General features: G+C 40.6%; 1 protein-coding gene across 4 annotated transcripts in view; it reads left to right on the top strand.

Annotated features, from left to right (window-relative positions):
- Window positions 1–15,730, top strand: part of LOC310728396 (A-type potassium channel modulatory protein DPP6-like) — a 225,791-nt gene extending 210,061 nt beyond the window's left edge. For all 4 annotated transcript variants that reach the window (XM_083545759.1, XM_083545760.1, XM_083545757.1 and 1 more), the window contains 10 exons: window positions 2,411–2,458; window positions 7,002–7,100; window positions 8,023–8,092; window positions 8,856–9,050; window positions 9,285–9,339; window positions 10,097–10,196; window positions 10,378–10,436; window positions 11,681–11,753; window positions 11,892–11,965; window positions 14,670–15,730. In XM_083545759.1, coding sequence (XP_083401885.1) covers window positions 2,411–2,458; window positions 7,002–7,100; window positions 8,023–8,092; window positions 8,856–9,050; window positions 9,285–9,339; window positions 10,097–10,196; window positions 10,378–10,436; window positions 11,681–11,753; window positions 11,892–11,965; window positions 14,670–14,819 — 923 coding nt within the window. In that variant the 3' untranslated portion in view covers window positions 14,820–15,730. The remainder of the gene's footprint in view (window positions 1–2,410; window positions 2,459–7,001; window positions 7,101–8,022; window positions 8,093–8,855; window positions 9,051–9,284; window positions 9,340–10,096; window positions 10,197–10,377; window positions 10,437–11,680; window positions 11,754–11,891; window positions 11,966–14,669) is intronic.
- Window positions 15,731–18,223: the final 2,493 nt, after the last annotated feature.

Below are 18,223 nucleotides of genomic sequence, written 5' to 3'. Positions count from 1 at the left end.
TCTATCTCTATCCCTCTATTTCTCTACCTTCTCCCTCTTACTTCCTCTATCTCCATCCCTCTATTTCTCTACCTTCTCCCTCTTACTTCCTCTATCTCCATCCCTCTATTTCTCTACCTTCTCCCTCTTACTTCCTCTATCTCCATCCCTCTATTTCTCTACCTTCTCCCTCTTACTTCCTCTATCTCTATCCCTCTATTTCTCTACCTTCTCCCTCTTACTTCCTCTATCTCCATCCCTCTATTTCTCTACCTTCTCCCTCTTACTTCCTCTATCTCTATCCCTCTATTTCTCTACCTTCTCCCTCTTACTTCCTCTATCTCCATCCCTCTATTTCTCTACCTTCTCCCTCTTACTTCCTCTATCTCTATCCCTCTATTTCTCTACCTTCTCCCTCTTACTTCCTCTATCTCCATCCCTCTATTTCTCTACCTTCTCCCTCTTACTTCCTCTATCTCCATCCCTCTATTTCTCTACCTTCTCCCTCTTACTTCCTCTATCTCCATCCCTCTATTTCTCTACCTTCTCCCTCTTACTTCCTCTATCTCCATCCCTCTATTTCTCTGCCCTCTCTCTCTTACTTCCTCTATCTCCATCCCTCTATTTCTCTACCTTCTCCCTCTTACTTCCTCTATCTCCATCCCTCTATTTCTCTACCTTCTCCCTCTTATTTCCTCTATCTCCATCCCTCTATTTCTCTACCTTCTCCCTCTTACTTCCTCTATCTCCATCCCTCTATTTCTCTACCTTCTCCCTCTTACTTCCTCTATCTCCATCCCTCTATTTCTCTACCTTCTCCCTCTTATTTCCTCTATCTCTATCCCTCTATTTCTCTACCTTCTCCCTCTTACTTCCTCTATCTCCATCCCTCTATTTCTCTACCTTCTCCCTCTTACTTCCTCTATCTCCATCCCTCTATTTCTCTACCTTCTCCCTCTTACTTCCTCTATCTCCATCCCTCTATTTCTCTACCTTCTCCCTCTTACTTCCTCTATCTCCATCCCTCTATTTCTCTACCTTCTCCCTCTTACTTCCTCTATCTCCATCCCTCTATTTCTCTACCTTCTCCCTCTTACTTCCTCTATCTCCATCCCTCTATTTCTCTACCTTCTCCCTCTTACTTCCTCTATCTCCATCCCTCTATTTCTCTACCTTCTCCCTCTTACTTCCTCTATCTCCATCCCTCTATTTCTCTACCTTCTCTCTCTTACTTCCTCTATCTCCATCCCTCTATTTCTCTACCTTCTCTCTCTTACTTCCTCTATCTCCATCCCTCTATTTCTCTACCTTCTCCCTCTTACTTCCTCTATCTCCATCCCTCTATTTCTCTCCATTCCTTTAGTTCAGTATTTATTACTGCAGGTGTTGCATTGAAATGTGATTCTTTTCATTCTACATAAACACTCAGAGCTGAAGGTCCCCCATGTTGATATCATGCTCTGATCTCTTTATGCTGCATTTATTGTAAAAGGAGAATCGGAGCCTTTAGGAAACATTAACATCTAAAAAACTCAACGCTACAACCTACGTATCAAACACCACGTGTTCACAGTTTACACGCAATTCTTCCAAAACAAAGTACATAAGTAATCAAATGTAAAACTAAATATAGAAAACAATCAGTAAAATATTATAAAATTAATGTACAATATTGAAAAGAATTAAAATAAAGTCTAGAAGGTAAAGAGAAGGAATTATAGTACTTTTTTTCTTCTTTAAAACATTGGGCATTAGCGAAGAATTCAAACTCTGAAAAATGGAAACATGTAGTGAACACAAACCTGTTAAAGACCCCAGAATATGTTTGATATTTTTGATTGTCCAGAGGAGCTTCATTTCGCTTCGATGGGATTCTCGCATCAGATTCACGAGGTCATCACCTGGCACGGGTTTCAGGTCACATGTGTGTCTTGTCGAAAAGTTCATTTGTGACATTTCTTGCTTTTTTAATGTGTTTTTGACCATTAAGGCAGGAAACACCCAGTAAAGGAAAGAGAAAAGACCCCTCGTTACTTTAAGAGATGAAGGTCAGTCAGTCGGAAACATCTCAAGAACTTTAAATGTATCCCATGTGGAGTCATAACTGAGAAACGGGTTCTCATGAGGAACATCCTGTGAAAATAAGACCAAGAGCTACCTCTGCTGCATGATAATTTTATGTACTATATATATGTATATATATATAGATAGATAGATAGATAGATAGATAGATAGATAGATAGATAGATAGATAGATAGATAGATAGATAGATAGATTGATAGATAGATAGATAGCGAAAGGGGACAATATTACTAGCACTGTCACACTTTTTTATGAGGTTCAGGTTTCGAAAAAAGAAAATGGAAATGAAAAAAATCATAAAGGATAATAAAAAATAAATCATATGTTATTATTGGGACTGTGTTTCAGGGCCCGGAGTCCCGTTTGTGTCGGTCTACAGCACCCAAGAGCGCCAGAGTGAGTACCGTGTGTGTGTGTGTGTGTGTGTGTGTGTGTGTGTGTGTGTGTGTGTGTGCGCTGCAGCTGCAGTTCCAGCTCGTCCTCATCGCGTATGCGGTCCACACCGCTCGGCTCTCGGCAGGAGTCTGAGTGGGATTGTATGAGGACGGATTTGAGCAGAGAGCACTTACAGCTGATTGGATTACTGAAGAACTCTCGGTGCGCTCGCTCCGCAGTGACCTCTTTGTGTAAGAGCGTTCTAATTCAGTTATTTATCAAAAAAACAGCACCTTGTAAAAATCGCAGGTCGCGGCGAGGTCGCGCGGGCCGACGCCCAGAACACGCAGAGGAGAGAGAAAAGTTTCTCCGTAATGATCCGAATAGAAAAATAGATATATCCAGAGTTTTTTTTTCTGGAGCTTCCTGGAGTTGGAGACGTCCAAATGAGTTGTTTATGTAGTAGAAATACTCGGGGAGAAGAAATGAAAAGTCGAGTTGGTAAAAAAACTTAATATAAGGTGATAAAAAGGAAATTCTTCTGCCAGGTCTTCAAGACGACAAAACTGTAGAGATCTCTCAGATATAAAAAAAAAGAGAGAGAGAGAAAAACACCTCTGTGGACAAAAGTAATGGAACAACATGGACACCTGCCCCATTCCAGTCACAACATTTGGAGGCACCCGATTGTACAGAACGTCTTTGTAAAAATGAACAAAGTATGAAGACCTGCTTTCCATGGGATGGATTTGTAGAAGATCCGACCCTATTGAGGATGAATGTAAACACTGACTGCACCCCCAGGCCTCCTCACCCACACCAGTACCTGACTTTATTCACACCCTTATAGCTGAATGAGCACGAATCTCCACACAAATCTAGTGGAGCATCTTCTCAGAAGAGTGGAGCTTATTATAGGATGATCTTTTTTTTGTTAGGTGTCCACAAACTTTTGACAATACCCTGTATCTCCCTTTGGGCGTACAGATCATATAGTGACTGATGAAAGTGCTGATTATTATCAAAACTGTTTTCAGTCAACAAATGCCAACGTTACTGGACGCCTGCTAGAGGGCTTTAGAGTGGCAAAGGGGCGGAGTCTGAAACAGGAAAAAGAATTGCAAAGCGAGACACGTTCTATCATTTCAGGAGCCTCAACGGTTCTGTATGAATTTGTATTCAGATACAGTTTTGTTAATAACACACACACACACACACACACACACACACACACACACACACACACACACACACACACACACAATATTCTGGGGGGGGTGTGTGTGTGTGTGTGTGTTGCTCTTCTAACCCCATTTATAGCCCAAATCCTTTCACACTGCGCAGGTTTAATTGTAATTTATTGTCAGACGACTCTTACGAATGCGGCGACTGGCGCCGTGATTAGCATGATAATGTTAGCGCTCCGCTCGCCTTCACATTTGCATGCTATCAGCGCTAACAGCCTCTCGCTGTTCTTCAGGCTCGGGGGTTTTTTTGTTCCCTTTCTCATGCTTATCTCGTTCTCGATGCGCATTCCTGTAAACAAAGTGCAAATGACTTTCTGTAGGCAGGACCCTGAGTAGGACCCTGAGCAGGATGTGACAGCGCTGAGCAGGACTGGATCAGGGTTCGAGGTTCAGGGTTCGTAACCTTTAGGAGATGATTATCATCAGTGTGTAGATTATTACTAGTGAAAAATTACTTTTTCCTGTAGAATTTGATATAAAAATAAATTGCGGTCACTCGTAAACACCTGCGCGTACTCATTCCGCATCTATTCTCCATTTGCTGTTATAAAAACCTCCACTCTTTTGGGAAGATGTTCTTCTATAGCAGGAGATCTTCCACTCCAACCCATGTACAGCAGATCTTACTGAAGCTGCTTCGGGCATCATGTTGGAACAGGTTCAGGTCTCCTAGTTGAAGACAACATTTTAAGCCGCCGCCTCCAAATAAAACTGTGTGTCTCCAACTTTGTGCTGACAGTTTTGGGAAGAAACACACACGGTGGGAAAGTCAGTTGTCCCAATACTTTTGGTTATGGTGTAGTTTCTGCTATCATTTACATTCCAGCCGCTGTATAAACACTCTCACCTTCTCCACGAGATTCTCTCTTCACGCTAAAATACGCCCACATGCTGTTTGTGTTACTGAGAAACCACGAAGAACTGAAAACTCCGCCTCCTGATGATGTCATCAAACTTACAGTTACAGATTTACCTCAGTGTTCCAAAGTGCTGACACTGAAAAATGAATGAATAAATAAATGAGTGAGTGAATAAATAGATTAATGAATGGATGAAAGAAACTGACAGATGAGTGAGTGAAAAGAAAAAGTCAGTGAATAAAAATGAATGAATAAATGGGTGAATGAATGAATGAATGAATGAATGAATGAATGAATGAATAAGGAAATGAGAATCAAAATGAAAAATTGATTAAATGAATGAATGAATGATAAAATTAGGATTAAATGAATGAATGTAAGTGAGTGAGTGAGTGAGTGAGTGAGTGAGTGAGTGAGTAAATGAGTGAGTGACTGAGTGAGTGACTGAGTGAGTGTGTGAGTGTGTGAGTGGGTGAGTGAGTGGGTGAGTGAGTGAGTGAGTAAATGAGTGAGTGAGTGAGTGAGTGAGTGAGTGAGTGTGTGAGTGAGTGAGTGAATGAGTGGGTGAGTGAGTGAGTGAGTAAATGAGTGAGTGAGTGAGTGAGTGAGTGAGTGTGTGAGTGAGTGGGTGAGTGTGTGAGTGAGTGACTGACTGAGTGAGTGTGTGAGTGAGTGAGTGGGTGAGTGAGTGGGTGAGTGAGTGAGTGAGTAAATGAGTGAGTGAGTGAGTGAGTGAGTGAGTGAGTGAGTGAGTGTGTGAGTGAGTGAGTGAGTGAGTGAGTGTGTGAGTGAGTGAGTGACTGAGTGAGTGTGTGAGTGAGTGAGTGGGTGAGTGAGTGAGTGAGTGAGTGTGTGAGTGAGTGAGTGACTGAGTGAGTGTGTGAGTGAGTGAGTGGGTGAGTGAGTGGGTGAGTGAGTGAGTGAGTGAGTGAGTGAGTGAGTGAGTGAGTGAGTGAGTGAGTGTGTGAGTGAGTGAGTGAATGAGTGGGTGAGTGAGTGAGTGAGTAAATGAGTGAGTGAGTGAGTGAGTGAGTGAGTGAGTGAGTGAGTAAATGAGTGAGTGAGTGAGTGAGTGTGTGAGTGAGTGAATGAGTAAGTGTGTGAGTGTGTGAGTGGGTGAGTGAGTGGGTGAGTGAGTGAGTGAGTAAATGAGTGAGTGAGTGAGTGAGTGAGTGAGTGAGTGAATGAGTGTGTGAGTGAGTGAGTGAATGAGTGAGTGAGTGAGTGAGTGTGTGAGTGAGTGGGTGAGTAAGTGAGTGAGTGAATGAGTAAGTGTGTGAGTGTGTGAGTGGGTGAGTGAGTGGGTGAGTGAGTGAGTGAGTAAATGAGTGAGTGAGTGAGTGAGTGAGTGAGTGAGTGAGTGAGTGAGTGAGTGAGTGAATGAGTGAGTGAGTGAGTGAGTGTGTGAGTGAGTGGGTGAGTAAGTGAGTGAGTGGGTGAGTGAGTGGGTGAGTGAGTGAGTGAGTGAAAAAAATGAATGACTGGAACGAAAAAATTAACAAATAATTAAATAAATAAATGGATGAATTGTTGAATTTGTAAATGAATGAATAAGTGAATTCATGAAATAATTGTATGAATGAATGAATAATGATGTTAAATTAATAAGTAAATGAAAAATAAATGAATAAATGGGTGAATGAATAAATGAATGAGGAAATGAGAATAAAAATAAATAATTGATTGAATGAGTGAACGAATAATAAAAATGAAGGATTAAATGAATGACAAATGAATGGATAAATCAATGAGTGAATGAAAAATGAATGACTGAGTGAGTGAGTGGGTGAAAGAAAGGAATGGGTAACTGAAATAATTGATGAATGATTGCATTTGGAAATGAATGAATGAGTGAATAAATAAATGATGGGTGAATGAACAAATGAATAAATAATAAAATAGATTGTATGAATGAATGGATAATTAGTTAAATCAATAAGTGAATAAAAATGAATGAATAAATGGGTGGGGGAATGAATGAATGAGGAAATGAGAATAAAAAAGGAAGAATTAATTGAATGAGTGAACAAAAGAGTGAGTGAAAAGATTTAATGACTGAATTAAATAATGAATTAGTCAATAAATGAGAAAATAAATAACATGGCTGAATTATTGAATTTGTAAATAAATGAATAAGTGAATTAACGAATGATGCATGATTGGACAAATAAATGAATACTTAAATAAAAGATTGCATGAATGAATAATTAATGTTCAATTAAATAAGGGAGTGAAAATGAATGACTGAATGAATGATTGAATAAATGAATGAATGAATAAATGAATGAATGAATGAAAAAATAAAATAAAATAATAATTCTCTATATTAATATGTTAATTGTATTCTAATTGTTTCTTTAAAGGAACCAAATATTTCACCAAACTTATACTGTATGTCTGTGACAAATAAATAACCTTGAACAACCTTGAAGATAAGGTGTTGTGTTTTTATTCCAGAGCTTTTGGACATTGAGCTGAACCACGAGCTTCAGCACACCGTGGACTCCACGCAGATGCCCCGAGTAGAGTACCGTGAGATCGACGTGGAGGATTACGGTGTGTAGCATTAGCATCCTTCACAGCGACGCACAAACGTGTGATTTACTAACAAGTGTCAACTCGAGGACACTCGCATCTGAGGGCAAGTCATATATTTGATGGAACCCTTTGCACTTCTTCAAAGACGAAAGCATAACTGATACGTCCTTCAAAATGTCTCTTATGAGACGCTGAGAGACATCATAATGTTGTCAGTGTGCGAAGTGGATTGTGATTGGCTCGAAGTTCAGGTGTGAATAGTGGATTTGATTTGTTGGAAATTTAGGTGTGAATAGTGGATTGTGGTTGGCTGCAAGTTCAGGTGTGAATAGTGGATTTGATTGGCTGGAAGTTCAGGTGTGAATAGTGGAAGTAAATGGCTTGAGGAACAAGATGGAGAAGAAAACATTCACATGAGGAACAGAGCAGAAAGCAGCACAGTGACTCTCCAACACCTTCATTATAAGTAGAGACCCGACACTCAATAAATATTTCCTCTCTCATGAAAATAAATGTAATCTCCTGGCACTACTTTCTCTCTAGGTGGGATTCAGAGCAGCAGGATTGTAGATGTTATGAGTCGTATATAAAATGCTTTAGAAAAATGGGGCGTTATTTTTAACCATTCAGTCAGTTTTGATCTGCAAACATCAATGACAGTTTTAACTCCTTAAATCTGGGAAGTGACCAGGATATAAAGTAATAATTAAGGTGAGGCCTTACACCATTATAATGCTCTCCGCTTGACCTCGGGACATTCTCCATCTCCACATCGTGCACCAACATCCTGTACATCACTTATCCAATACACACTGCATTTCTACAAAATTCTGCGTATTCGGGACCTAACATTACTGATGTTCACTAATGGTGTAAATTGGTCTGTTAAAAGATCTGTGAAGGAATTTTAACAGTCTCTTGGTGTATTTTTGGTCTTCAGTTCTGACGATGCAGATCCTGAAACCTGCCAGCTTCATGGATACAGCACACTACCCTCTCCTGCTGCTCGTGTGAGTCTCACCATCACCCCCTTTCATATCTACAGTCCACACTGAAGTCCTCAAGCATTCGATTGGTCAGATTAAAAAAATAGGACACTTGAAAGTAGCCAATTTCTTGTTTGCTCATTTGCTCCTGATTCTTTTTTGTGATGCCACATTGTATTGCCAAGGTGATAGAGATAACTTCATTCTGGTACACACAATACAGGCTCAAAGGTTCACACACAGTTTTGGTCTAAGTAAATATTTCACACACTTTTTTGCCAAAAGTCTAAATCAAATTCCACATTTAGTCTCCATTTGCCCTTGATGTTAATGATGTTCCACTAGATGTTTGAGGAGATTTATGATTGTTTAGCTAAAAGGGGGTTAGTAAAGTCAGGTAGTGATGTAGGTGAGGTGAGGAGGAGAGCAGTCGGCGTTCACATTCATCCTGAAGGTCCTCAATAGGGTTGAAGCTCCACCTCAGAAGAGATCTTCCACACAATTTGACCTCATGTAAAGCATATCTTCATGGAGATGTTTTGTGTGCATAAGGCCTCCTAGTTTAAGTGAAGGGAGACATTTTATGCTGCAAAATGCATCCAAAGACGTCATACAGAATTGTGTGCCTTAAACTTTGTGGTAGCAGTTTGGGGAAGAATGACATATGGGTGGAAAAGTCGGGTGTCTGAATACCAAAATTGTGATCACGTTTATTTTACATTATCGAGGACATAGGAACGGTCAGTAATTGTCTGTCTGTCTCTCTGTCTGTCTCACTGTCTCTCAGTGATGGTACTCCAGGAAGTCAGTCCGTGTCTGAGCAGTTTCAGGTGGACTGGGCGACCGTGTTGGTCAGCAGCTTCAGCGTGATTGTGGTGCGATGCGATGGGCGTGGCAGCGGCTTTCAGGGCACCAACCTTCTCCACACGGTGCACCGCAGACTGGGCAGGTTCGAGGAGGAGGACCAGCTGAGGGCTCTCAGGTACACCAGAGAGCACTGGGAAGATACTTACAGCTATAATATTATCATATCATATCATATAATAACTTCCATAAAAATAATAAAAAATGTAATAATCTTGAGTCTCGGATGTCTCTGTGTAAAAGTGATGGAGTTTCCAGAAGGTTTAGAAGGTTCTTTATTATTTAAAACATTGATGCAATTCAAATGTGTAACTTCAGTCCTTCACTAAAACACTGCTTCTTTTTTCCCCAGCATTATAGCGAAGGAGCCGTACATCGACACCACCAGGATTGGAGCCTTTGGACAGGTACAGGCTTTTCTCTGTACTTTCTCTGGGAAAATGGTCCAGGAGAATTCCTGGAGAATGAACCGAGCTTATTTAACATCTTCAGGGATGTTAGCAAACAATGGACATCAGCTGTATTAGCATAAAAGCTTTAGAAGCTAATCAGTTTGAGCTGGACTACATTTTCGTATCGGTATTGTGGTGTTTCAGAAGGATCGCGTGTCACTTATAGGATTTCTCGTGTATTATATCAGAATTAGCATAAAATAGATATCAGTGTATTAGCATATAAGATTCGCAAGCTAATCAGTCGGAGCTGGGCTGAACAAGGACTAAAGTGCCGCCACATCATAAAAATTACAGTTTCATGTAAAGTAATGATGAGCAGCAGTCAGGCAGCTTTAATGAGGGTCAAGGTCGGGGATTTGCAGACGGCATATACAGCGCAAAAACATACAGGATCAATAAAATCAGGCAAAAAAGATCATATCCAGATTATCAAATAGAATATGAAGGTTTGCTATTGACTGAGCGCTTGAGCAAACAGATTTTATTCTTTGTGAAGAGTTTACGAATAAGTGTTCTGATGTTCTAGCTGTTCTGATGTTCTGCTCACATCTTAGTAAAGAAGATCTTTAAGATCTGATGTGTACGTGCTCAAGCACTGAATCCATGTGAACAGAGAACTAGAAATCCCAGATGGAACGTTCTGGAGCTCTTAGTGTGTGTGTGTGTGTGTGTGTGTGTGTGTGTGTGTGTGTGTGTGTGTGTGTTACAGGTGTATGGTGGATACATCACAAGCCTCCTACTCAGCTCTGAGGCTTCCATGCTGAAGTGTGGAGCTGTTCTCTCACCCATCACCGACTTCCAGCTATATGGTACAGCAGCAACTACACACACACCCCCACACCCCCACACATTTATCCACACACATGCATACACAGTTATATACCCATACACACACACACATGCACACAATGCAGTCTCCTCTATAGAACATGGTTTGAAGGAGAAGCTGCACTTACAGTAAATTTGTTGGTTCTTTGCTCTGTTTTTCAGCCTCTGCCTTTTCAGAAAGATATCTGGGCGTCTCGAAAACCGACAGACGAGCATACGAGGTGTGTTCAAATCTCTCACATCACAATGACCTTTAAAGAATATTGGCACCCTTCATTAACGTGTGAAAAAAAATTATGTTTATAAATAAGATGTTTAATCAAGAAGAGTTTTTAGTGATAAAAATGTAGAAAATTCTGGAGTGAATTAGATGAAGTGGTAGAAGGTTTTAATGGGCATGTAGGTGAAGGGAACAGAGGTGATGAGGAGGTGATGGTAGGTATGGTTTTAAGGAGAGGAATGTGGAAGGGCAGATGGTGGTAGATTTTGCTAAAAGGATGGAAATGGCAGTGGTGAACACTTATTTTAAGAAGAAGGAGGATCATAGGGTGACGTATAAGAGTGGAGGAAGGTGCACACAGGTGGACTATGTTCTATGTAAGAGAAGGTAGCGGATGGAGGTAAGACATGTGACTGAGGAATCATGACCTGCATCAAGAGTGAGTCATAGACAGATGTGGCGGAGAAAATCTTTATCCAAAATAAAACAACGTTCAGAATCGGATAATAAATAAAACGGAAATAATGTAAGTTATGTATTCTTTGTGTGCGGCCCGGTACCAATTGACCCGGTTGTCCAGGAGTTGGGGACCACGGGTTTATAGACAGTGGCATTGAGTAAAAGACAGGAGGTGGAGCTGGAGGAAGCAGAGCTAAAGATGTCGAGGTTTAAGTTGGAAATGTGACGAGGATGGACAGGATTAGAAATGTGTTTATTAGAGGGACAGCACATGTAGGACATTTTGGAGACAAGGTGAAGATGTTCAGAGGAGGGACACGGGGTATATTGGTAGAAGAATGCTGAGGATGGAGCCACCAGGAAGGAGGACAAGAGGAAGACCAAGAAGGAGGTTTGATGGATGTGGTGAGGGAAGACATGCAGGTAGTTGGTTTGAAAGAGGCAGATGTAGAGGACAGGGTGGTATGGAGACGGATGATCCACTGTGGAGACGCCTAATGGGAGAAGCTGAAAGAAGAAGAAAGATAAAAAGAAAAAGATCATATCAAAATTATCGTATGATATCAGAATTATCGTGAGTATCGTATCGGAATGATCTTGTGTATTGTAAAAGAATTATCGTGAGTATTGTATAAGAATTTTGACGCATATCGTATCAAAATGATCATATTTAATGAAATCTTCATGATGAAAGGTGCCAATGATTCTAAAATGCACTGTGTATATATTTATTCATGCTCCTGTTGAATTAGTTTGTTTATTGTATACCTTAAAATACGTCCCCAGATGACTAATCTTGCATATCGAGCCTCTCAGTTTGTTGAGAAGAAGTTCCTAATCGTCCATCCGACCGCAGACGGTGAGGTTCACCCTCGAAACATCGGAACTGACATTTGTTCCCCAATTCACTGCTTAATGAAGTTACTGTGATAAAAAAAAAAAAAAAAGAAACAAAATCAACTTAATGTACATCATCTCTTGTTTTTCACTTTTGCAGAAAAAGTACATTTTCAGCACACGGCCAAATTTATCTCCAGGTTAATCGGCGAGAAGGGAAACTACAGCCTACAGGTAATTCAGTCCGCTCCGGGCGTCTACATCAAGCGCCTCATTAACCCCGAGTTACGCTGCGCTCGGGAAGTCCACGCTGACACGAGTTTCCTGATAGCTAATTGAATCGCTATAAAGTAGTGAACAGAAAATAAGAGGCGCAGTACAGGTTTTCACTTGCAAGGAAAAAAACCCTCTTCAGATCCAGTGCACTTCGTTTCCTATCTATTATAAGTAATCGTTCGATTTTACACTTCATTCTTACAGTATTTCCTTCCAATAATAAGAAAATGACACGTATTTATTCACAAGGCACCTGCATTGTAATGCCAGAAGTATTGGGACGCCTCTCTTTTTCACCCCTTTCCCAAACTGCCCCCATAAACCTGAGTCACACCATTGTACAGGATGTCTTTGGATGAGGTGGCATGAAATTTCCCCTTCCCTGGACTAGGAGACCCTGTACCTGGCATGCACAAAGTTAGCTCCATGAAGATATTACATACGCGGGAGTGGAGGACCTCTAGGGCCTCCTTACCTCACCTACGTCAGTCTCTGACACCTTTAAGGCTAAATGGATCTCCACAAATGACCATAAAATCTAGTAGAACATCTCCCAGAAGAGTGTAGAATGTTATTAAGGGCAAATGGGGACTACATATGGGGCTAATGGGGCAATCTCATGGTCAAGTGTCCACAAAAGGATTCATATCATTGAATTTATTTATCTTGCTTCACGTGCACCTCTGAAAGACACTTTAGCTGTGTTTAAAACCTCATAAAGCACATCATGAGGTCGGCCGGAAGGTCTCCCTCTCACCCGCTCAAATAATAAATCATTACAGGGGCATCCGAAAGTTTGGGCACCCCTGGTCAAGATTTCTGTTAAAGCGAACAGTTAAGCAAATGGAAGATGAAATCATCTCCTAAAGGCATAAAAAGAATGGGAACCCCAGAAAACGTAAGCTCTCAGATAACTTTGACCATGGTATGAGAACTTAATTAGCCTATTAGCGTCATGTCTTGTTCACAGGCATCGTTAGGAAATTCCAGGTGATGCAAATTTCAAAGCTTTATAAATACCCAGACTCCTCTAACCTTGTCCCAACAATAAGCAGCCATTTGTTCCTCTAAGCAGTTGCCTAGCACTCTAAAAATAAAAACAATTGATGCCCACAAAGCAGGAGAAGGCTCTAAGAAGATAGCAAAGTGTTTTCATGTACCGATTTCCTCAGCTCGGAATGTAATTAAGAAATGGCAGTTAACAGGAACAGTGGAAGTCAAGATAATGTCTGGGAGACCAAGAATAATTGCTAGAAAAGCAAGTCAGAACCCCTGTTTGACTGCAAAGACCTCCAGGAAGATTTGGCAGAGTCTCGAATTGTGGTACACTATTCAGTGACATCCACAAATATAGCCTTCAAGGAAGAGTCATCAGAAGAAAACCTCAGCGTCTGAATTTAGCAAAAGAACACTTACATAAGCCTGAGGCAATTTGAAAAGAAAAATCAAGTGGACCGATGAGGTTGGAATAGAACTCTTTGGCTGCAATGAGCAAAGGTATGTTTTGGAGAACAAAGAGCACAGAATTTCATGAAAAGAACAACTGTTAAGCATGGTGGTGGTTCCATCATGCTTTGGGGTTGTATTGCAGCCAGTGGCATGGGGATGGCTTCTACAGATGATCCCAAACACACCTCAAAATCCATGATGGACTACCTTAAGAGGTGCAAGCTGAAGGTTTTGCAATGGCCCTCACAGTCTCCTGACCTAAAAATCTTTGAAAATCTGTGGATAGACCTCATTAAAGCAGTTCATGCAAGACGGCCCAGGAATCTCTCAGAACTGGAAGACTGTTGTAAGGAAGACTGGGCAAAAATCCCTCAAACAAAGAATTGACCCTCAGCTGTTGGTTAAAAAAGCATTCACAAGCTGTGATACTTGCTTAAAGGGGGCACTAATAGGTACTAACTATAAAGGGTGCCCAAACCTTTGCTGAGGGCCCTTATCCTTTTTGAAAATGTAAAGGATGAAGAAAAAAAAGATTTTGTTTAAAATATAAAGGGAACGTGCCATCTGTAACTTTTTACAAAAAATGATTTGTAAAAAAAAAAAAAAATGTATATTAATTTAATCCCCGGTCAGGGAACCAACATCAGCCACTCTTAGTGCCGGTCCCAAGCCCAGATAAATGGGGAGGGTTGCGTTAGGAAGGGCATCCAGCGTAAAAACATGTTCCAAATCAAACATGCGGATGATCCGCTGTGGCGACCCCTAATGGGAGAAGCCGAAAGGAAGGTTTTTTTTATTGTATTTTTTGTTACACAGTGGACAGTGTTTCCCTTATCTTGGTGTTCAGATGTGACAGATCCTTCCAACCCTGTAGCAACTCTTCCACAGTTGGGTACTGATTGGTGACTTGGTGGTTGGGAACCTCTAAATTGCTGTATGACATCTTGTGAACAAACATCCTTTTTTCACCAGTTGTCCATTATGGAAAATCAATAATTTTGGTTTACACAACCTTCTTACCCGAGCACATTAAACTTTAGCATGGGCACTAATTTGTCGATTTTGCATTTTTGAACCAAATATGTCTTATTTTGTTTGGTTGAGTTGAGTTGACATTTTCTCTTTGTGATTGATAAGATCTACATTAGCATGTAAACCTGATGTGTCCTGATATAGGTCTTGACATTGCGATTCTTCCCATGTCATTTCCCAGATCTATCCAGACGAAGGTCACTTCCTTCACAGCGAGGCGACGAGGCAGCACCTCAGCCAATCCATGATCAACTTTTTCGAAGAGTGCTTCAGGCAACCAGACAACATTTTCGAAGAGGAACTGGAAGAGGAGAGCGAAGACGAGGGTTAATGCCCTTCGTTTTCACAACGCCCACACAGATCAAGCACAATACCAGCTCCTTTTACCAGACGATATGCAACCTGTCTATTTCACTCTTCTACTCGTTTCCCCGTTTTCTCATTTCGACGCACCCTACGGAGATTTTCCCCTGCTGTGGCCTGGACATGTTCTTCTCAGTGTCTACTTATGTAGTGGATCCGCTGACTGCAGAGGTCCAGGGTCAGCAAGGCAAAGAAGGCGGCTTTCAATCTGTCACATTTTGATTGACAGCTCGTTCTGGTTAACTGACTGCTGGCAGCAGTGGCCTTCCACAAACCCTCCTGCCTGAACCTTCTGACACGAAGCAGGACGGAGTGATTTTTAGAACAAAACGTGTAGAACCGAGCCTGAAGACTCTTCGACGTGCTGATGTGTAGATACTCACCGACGGTTGAGACGACGACGATGACAACGATGAAGTTTGTAATTGTAATTTGAATGTCCTCATATCTGGTCATGCTTGTGTGTAAAATATCTAATGAGCAAAACGTCAACTCGGGTATTAAAAATAATAATAAAAAGGAAACAAAAAAACACTTGTTTTTTTTTTTTTATGTGTTTGAGATTTGTTCATGACCTTAAAGCCTGGAGTGTGTATTTAAGTGATGTGGAATATTATTCATTTTATTTCCAGAAAATGAGGAGCAGGTGAATACGATGTAATTATTCATCGGAAGTGCACTTTGTTTTGTTTTGTTTTTTTGTCGTATTTTGTTCGTGATCATGGTGATTATTTTTTGTCCATCTTTTGCTAGTTGTTGCCGACGAAATGCTTTTCCTACAGCAGCGGTTTATAAAACATTGCATTCACTGTCTAACTATATACTATATGTGTATATATGTTACAAAAATAATAAAGTTATCATCTTTTGCGAAATAAATGTGTCAGCTCTAATATAATACCAAACAAATCATTATTCCTGGATTCTTCCTACATGTTTAACATTAATGATACTGTGTGCTTGATGAATCCTGAGCCTGTACTTGGTGTTCCTCCAGGTGAACAGGTTTTCTCCTCCAGGATGGTGTGGGGCACTTGTGATTGCAGGTGCAACAGCAGCAGATGGCAAGGTTTTCGCCTGAGAGGAAAACTGTGTCGATATATTTCTCTGCAATCTGTATGATTAGTATGGAAGAATTTCCATCTTTTTTAGTTGGTGTTTCCAAAACTATACAGTTGTCAAAATACGTTCAGGAGGTCTGGAGTGGAAATTGATTCCGTGCCACTTATTGCTGACTTCTTATGAATTGGTTTTTCAGTTCAAGCTGTTTGAAATGTGTAAAAGGAGGAATTTGACACATTCTATTTTCATCCCTTTGTTGGACACGTTTTCTTGCATACGTCCAGGTCAGCCCTTTTGTCTTCTAGATGTTTAATACCAGGTCCTTATGTAACGTAATAATGCTGACCAGCTGTCGATCTTGTTGTGTAATTATTGTTCTGTTCGCAATTCTAAAAATGCTGCCATGTCACTTTTATGGGGAAAACTTAAAGGGCCCAGCATTGACACCTTGGTTTGATGGTGCTGGGATTTGAATTTTCACCTTCTGGTCCAAAGTCTAATGCTTTCTGTAAAACATATTTCTCATCTATGAGCCGAACAGATCCCTCAAGTCACCCTGCCCTCCATATCTAATCATTTCAACCACATCTCACAAGGCCTCCTACTCTTCATCACTAGTAACAGTAATTATCAGACGTGGAAAGAGTAATACAATATTCTAGTGAAAGTGTTGTTACTTCAATGAAATTTTACTTTAAGTACAATCAAAGTTACCGGAATAAAAATCTACTCGAGTAAATGTAAAAAGTCATCATTTAAAATGTACTCTGAGGATTCTAGTGTAGTTCTCAAACTCTAGTATATAAATCTCAAACCCAGTGGCTTTTATTGAAGGAACACCATTACAAATTGAAGAGCAATAAAAAAATGTATTAATTAAAAAAACACCATATTTCATGATGAGTCTGATGTGAATTTTGCAGTGTCAACTTCTATAGTGGATCCACTGACTGAAGAAGTCCAGGTTTCGCAAGGCAAAGAAGGCGGCTTTCAATCTGTCCATTATTTTAATTGACATTTGAGATCCTGGTTAACTGATAACTGGCAGCAGTGGCCTTCCACAAACCCACCTGCCAGAACCTCCTGACACGAAGCAGGACAGAGTGTTTTTATCACAAAACGTGTAGAACCGAACCTGAAGACTCAACATGCTGATGTGTAGATACTCACAGACGGTTGAGACGAGGATGACGACGACGAAGAAGTTTGTAATTGGAATGTTCTCAAATCTGGTCATGCCTGTGTCCGTTACTCTGTACATTATGTAAAATATCAAATAAGCAAAGCATCAGCTTGGGTATTGTTTGAGATTTAGTCATGACCTCTGAGCACTTTTGCAGGAGAAAAAAGATCTCCTGTTATAATGCTGTTCAAGATAACGAGAGAAATCACAAATGCAGATTCGGATGACGGCGAGACGGCGAGCGCCCGCGTCGAACAAATCAAGACGCTTTGATTGGGCACCGCATTCTCATCGAAAGTGTGTGATGGGTTATACAGTGATGCTTAAATCTAATGCATCATCAGCAGATCTACTTTGCAATATAACACTTTTCATTCCTTTCATATGACACTCAAATCGTGGCACTGGTAAAGAGCTAGCTTCATTGTGCGTCGCAAATGCAGATTCAGAATTCAGACACGCTTTGAAAAGCTTTCAATCTGACGGCATTTTGCTTTCAGTCGCGTCTGAATCACTGGCGTCTGTCTTGTCCGTCTCCATCTTTCTTTCTTGTGAGCTTAGTGAGTTTGTTCTCCATTCAGAACGTTTTTTTCCCCCCAATGCATTTCTTTTATTCATTCCTTTTTTTACTCAGTAACGGATATGAATTAAAATGTCTTTAAGTACAATATCTGAAACAGAACTTACTTAAGTAAAAGTAAAATGACAGATAAAAATTACTTTAAAAAGTGGACGTACACAAAAGAACTGCTCAATTACAGTAATGCAGTAAATGTAATTTGTTTACATGCTGGTGTCCTAATTGCATTCAAGAATGCTAGGGTTATTTCCATCCATCTCTAAATCTCTAGCCATTTCCAGCCCATTTTACTTGTGTTACCTCTGTAAATCCTCAACTGTACCCCATACAAATAACTGTCTTACTCAGTCTCTTATAGAATAACCTCCAAGATCCAAACCAGTCTGGCATGTTCCACAGAAACTCTTTTACTGAGAAGCTCCATACTACCAGATCAGCAAAATTATCATCAGTTTTTATCCTCTAGTGGCATTTGGCAGGACTCGTTTTAATTCCAGACGGGAGTCTTGGTCTTTGTGGTAACATGGAGGAGACATGAAGAATCTGC

This window comes from Silurus aristotelis (genome assembly GCF_946808225.1).
Source record: "Silurus aristotelis genome assembly, chromosome: 1".
Taxonomy (NCBI): Eukaryota; Metazoa; Chordata; class Actinopteri; order Siluriformes; family Siluridae; genus Silurus; species Silurus aristotelis.
Note: the sequence above shows the minus strand (reverse complement) of the source record. Positions and strands in the feature narration are given on the sequence as shown.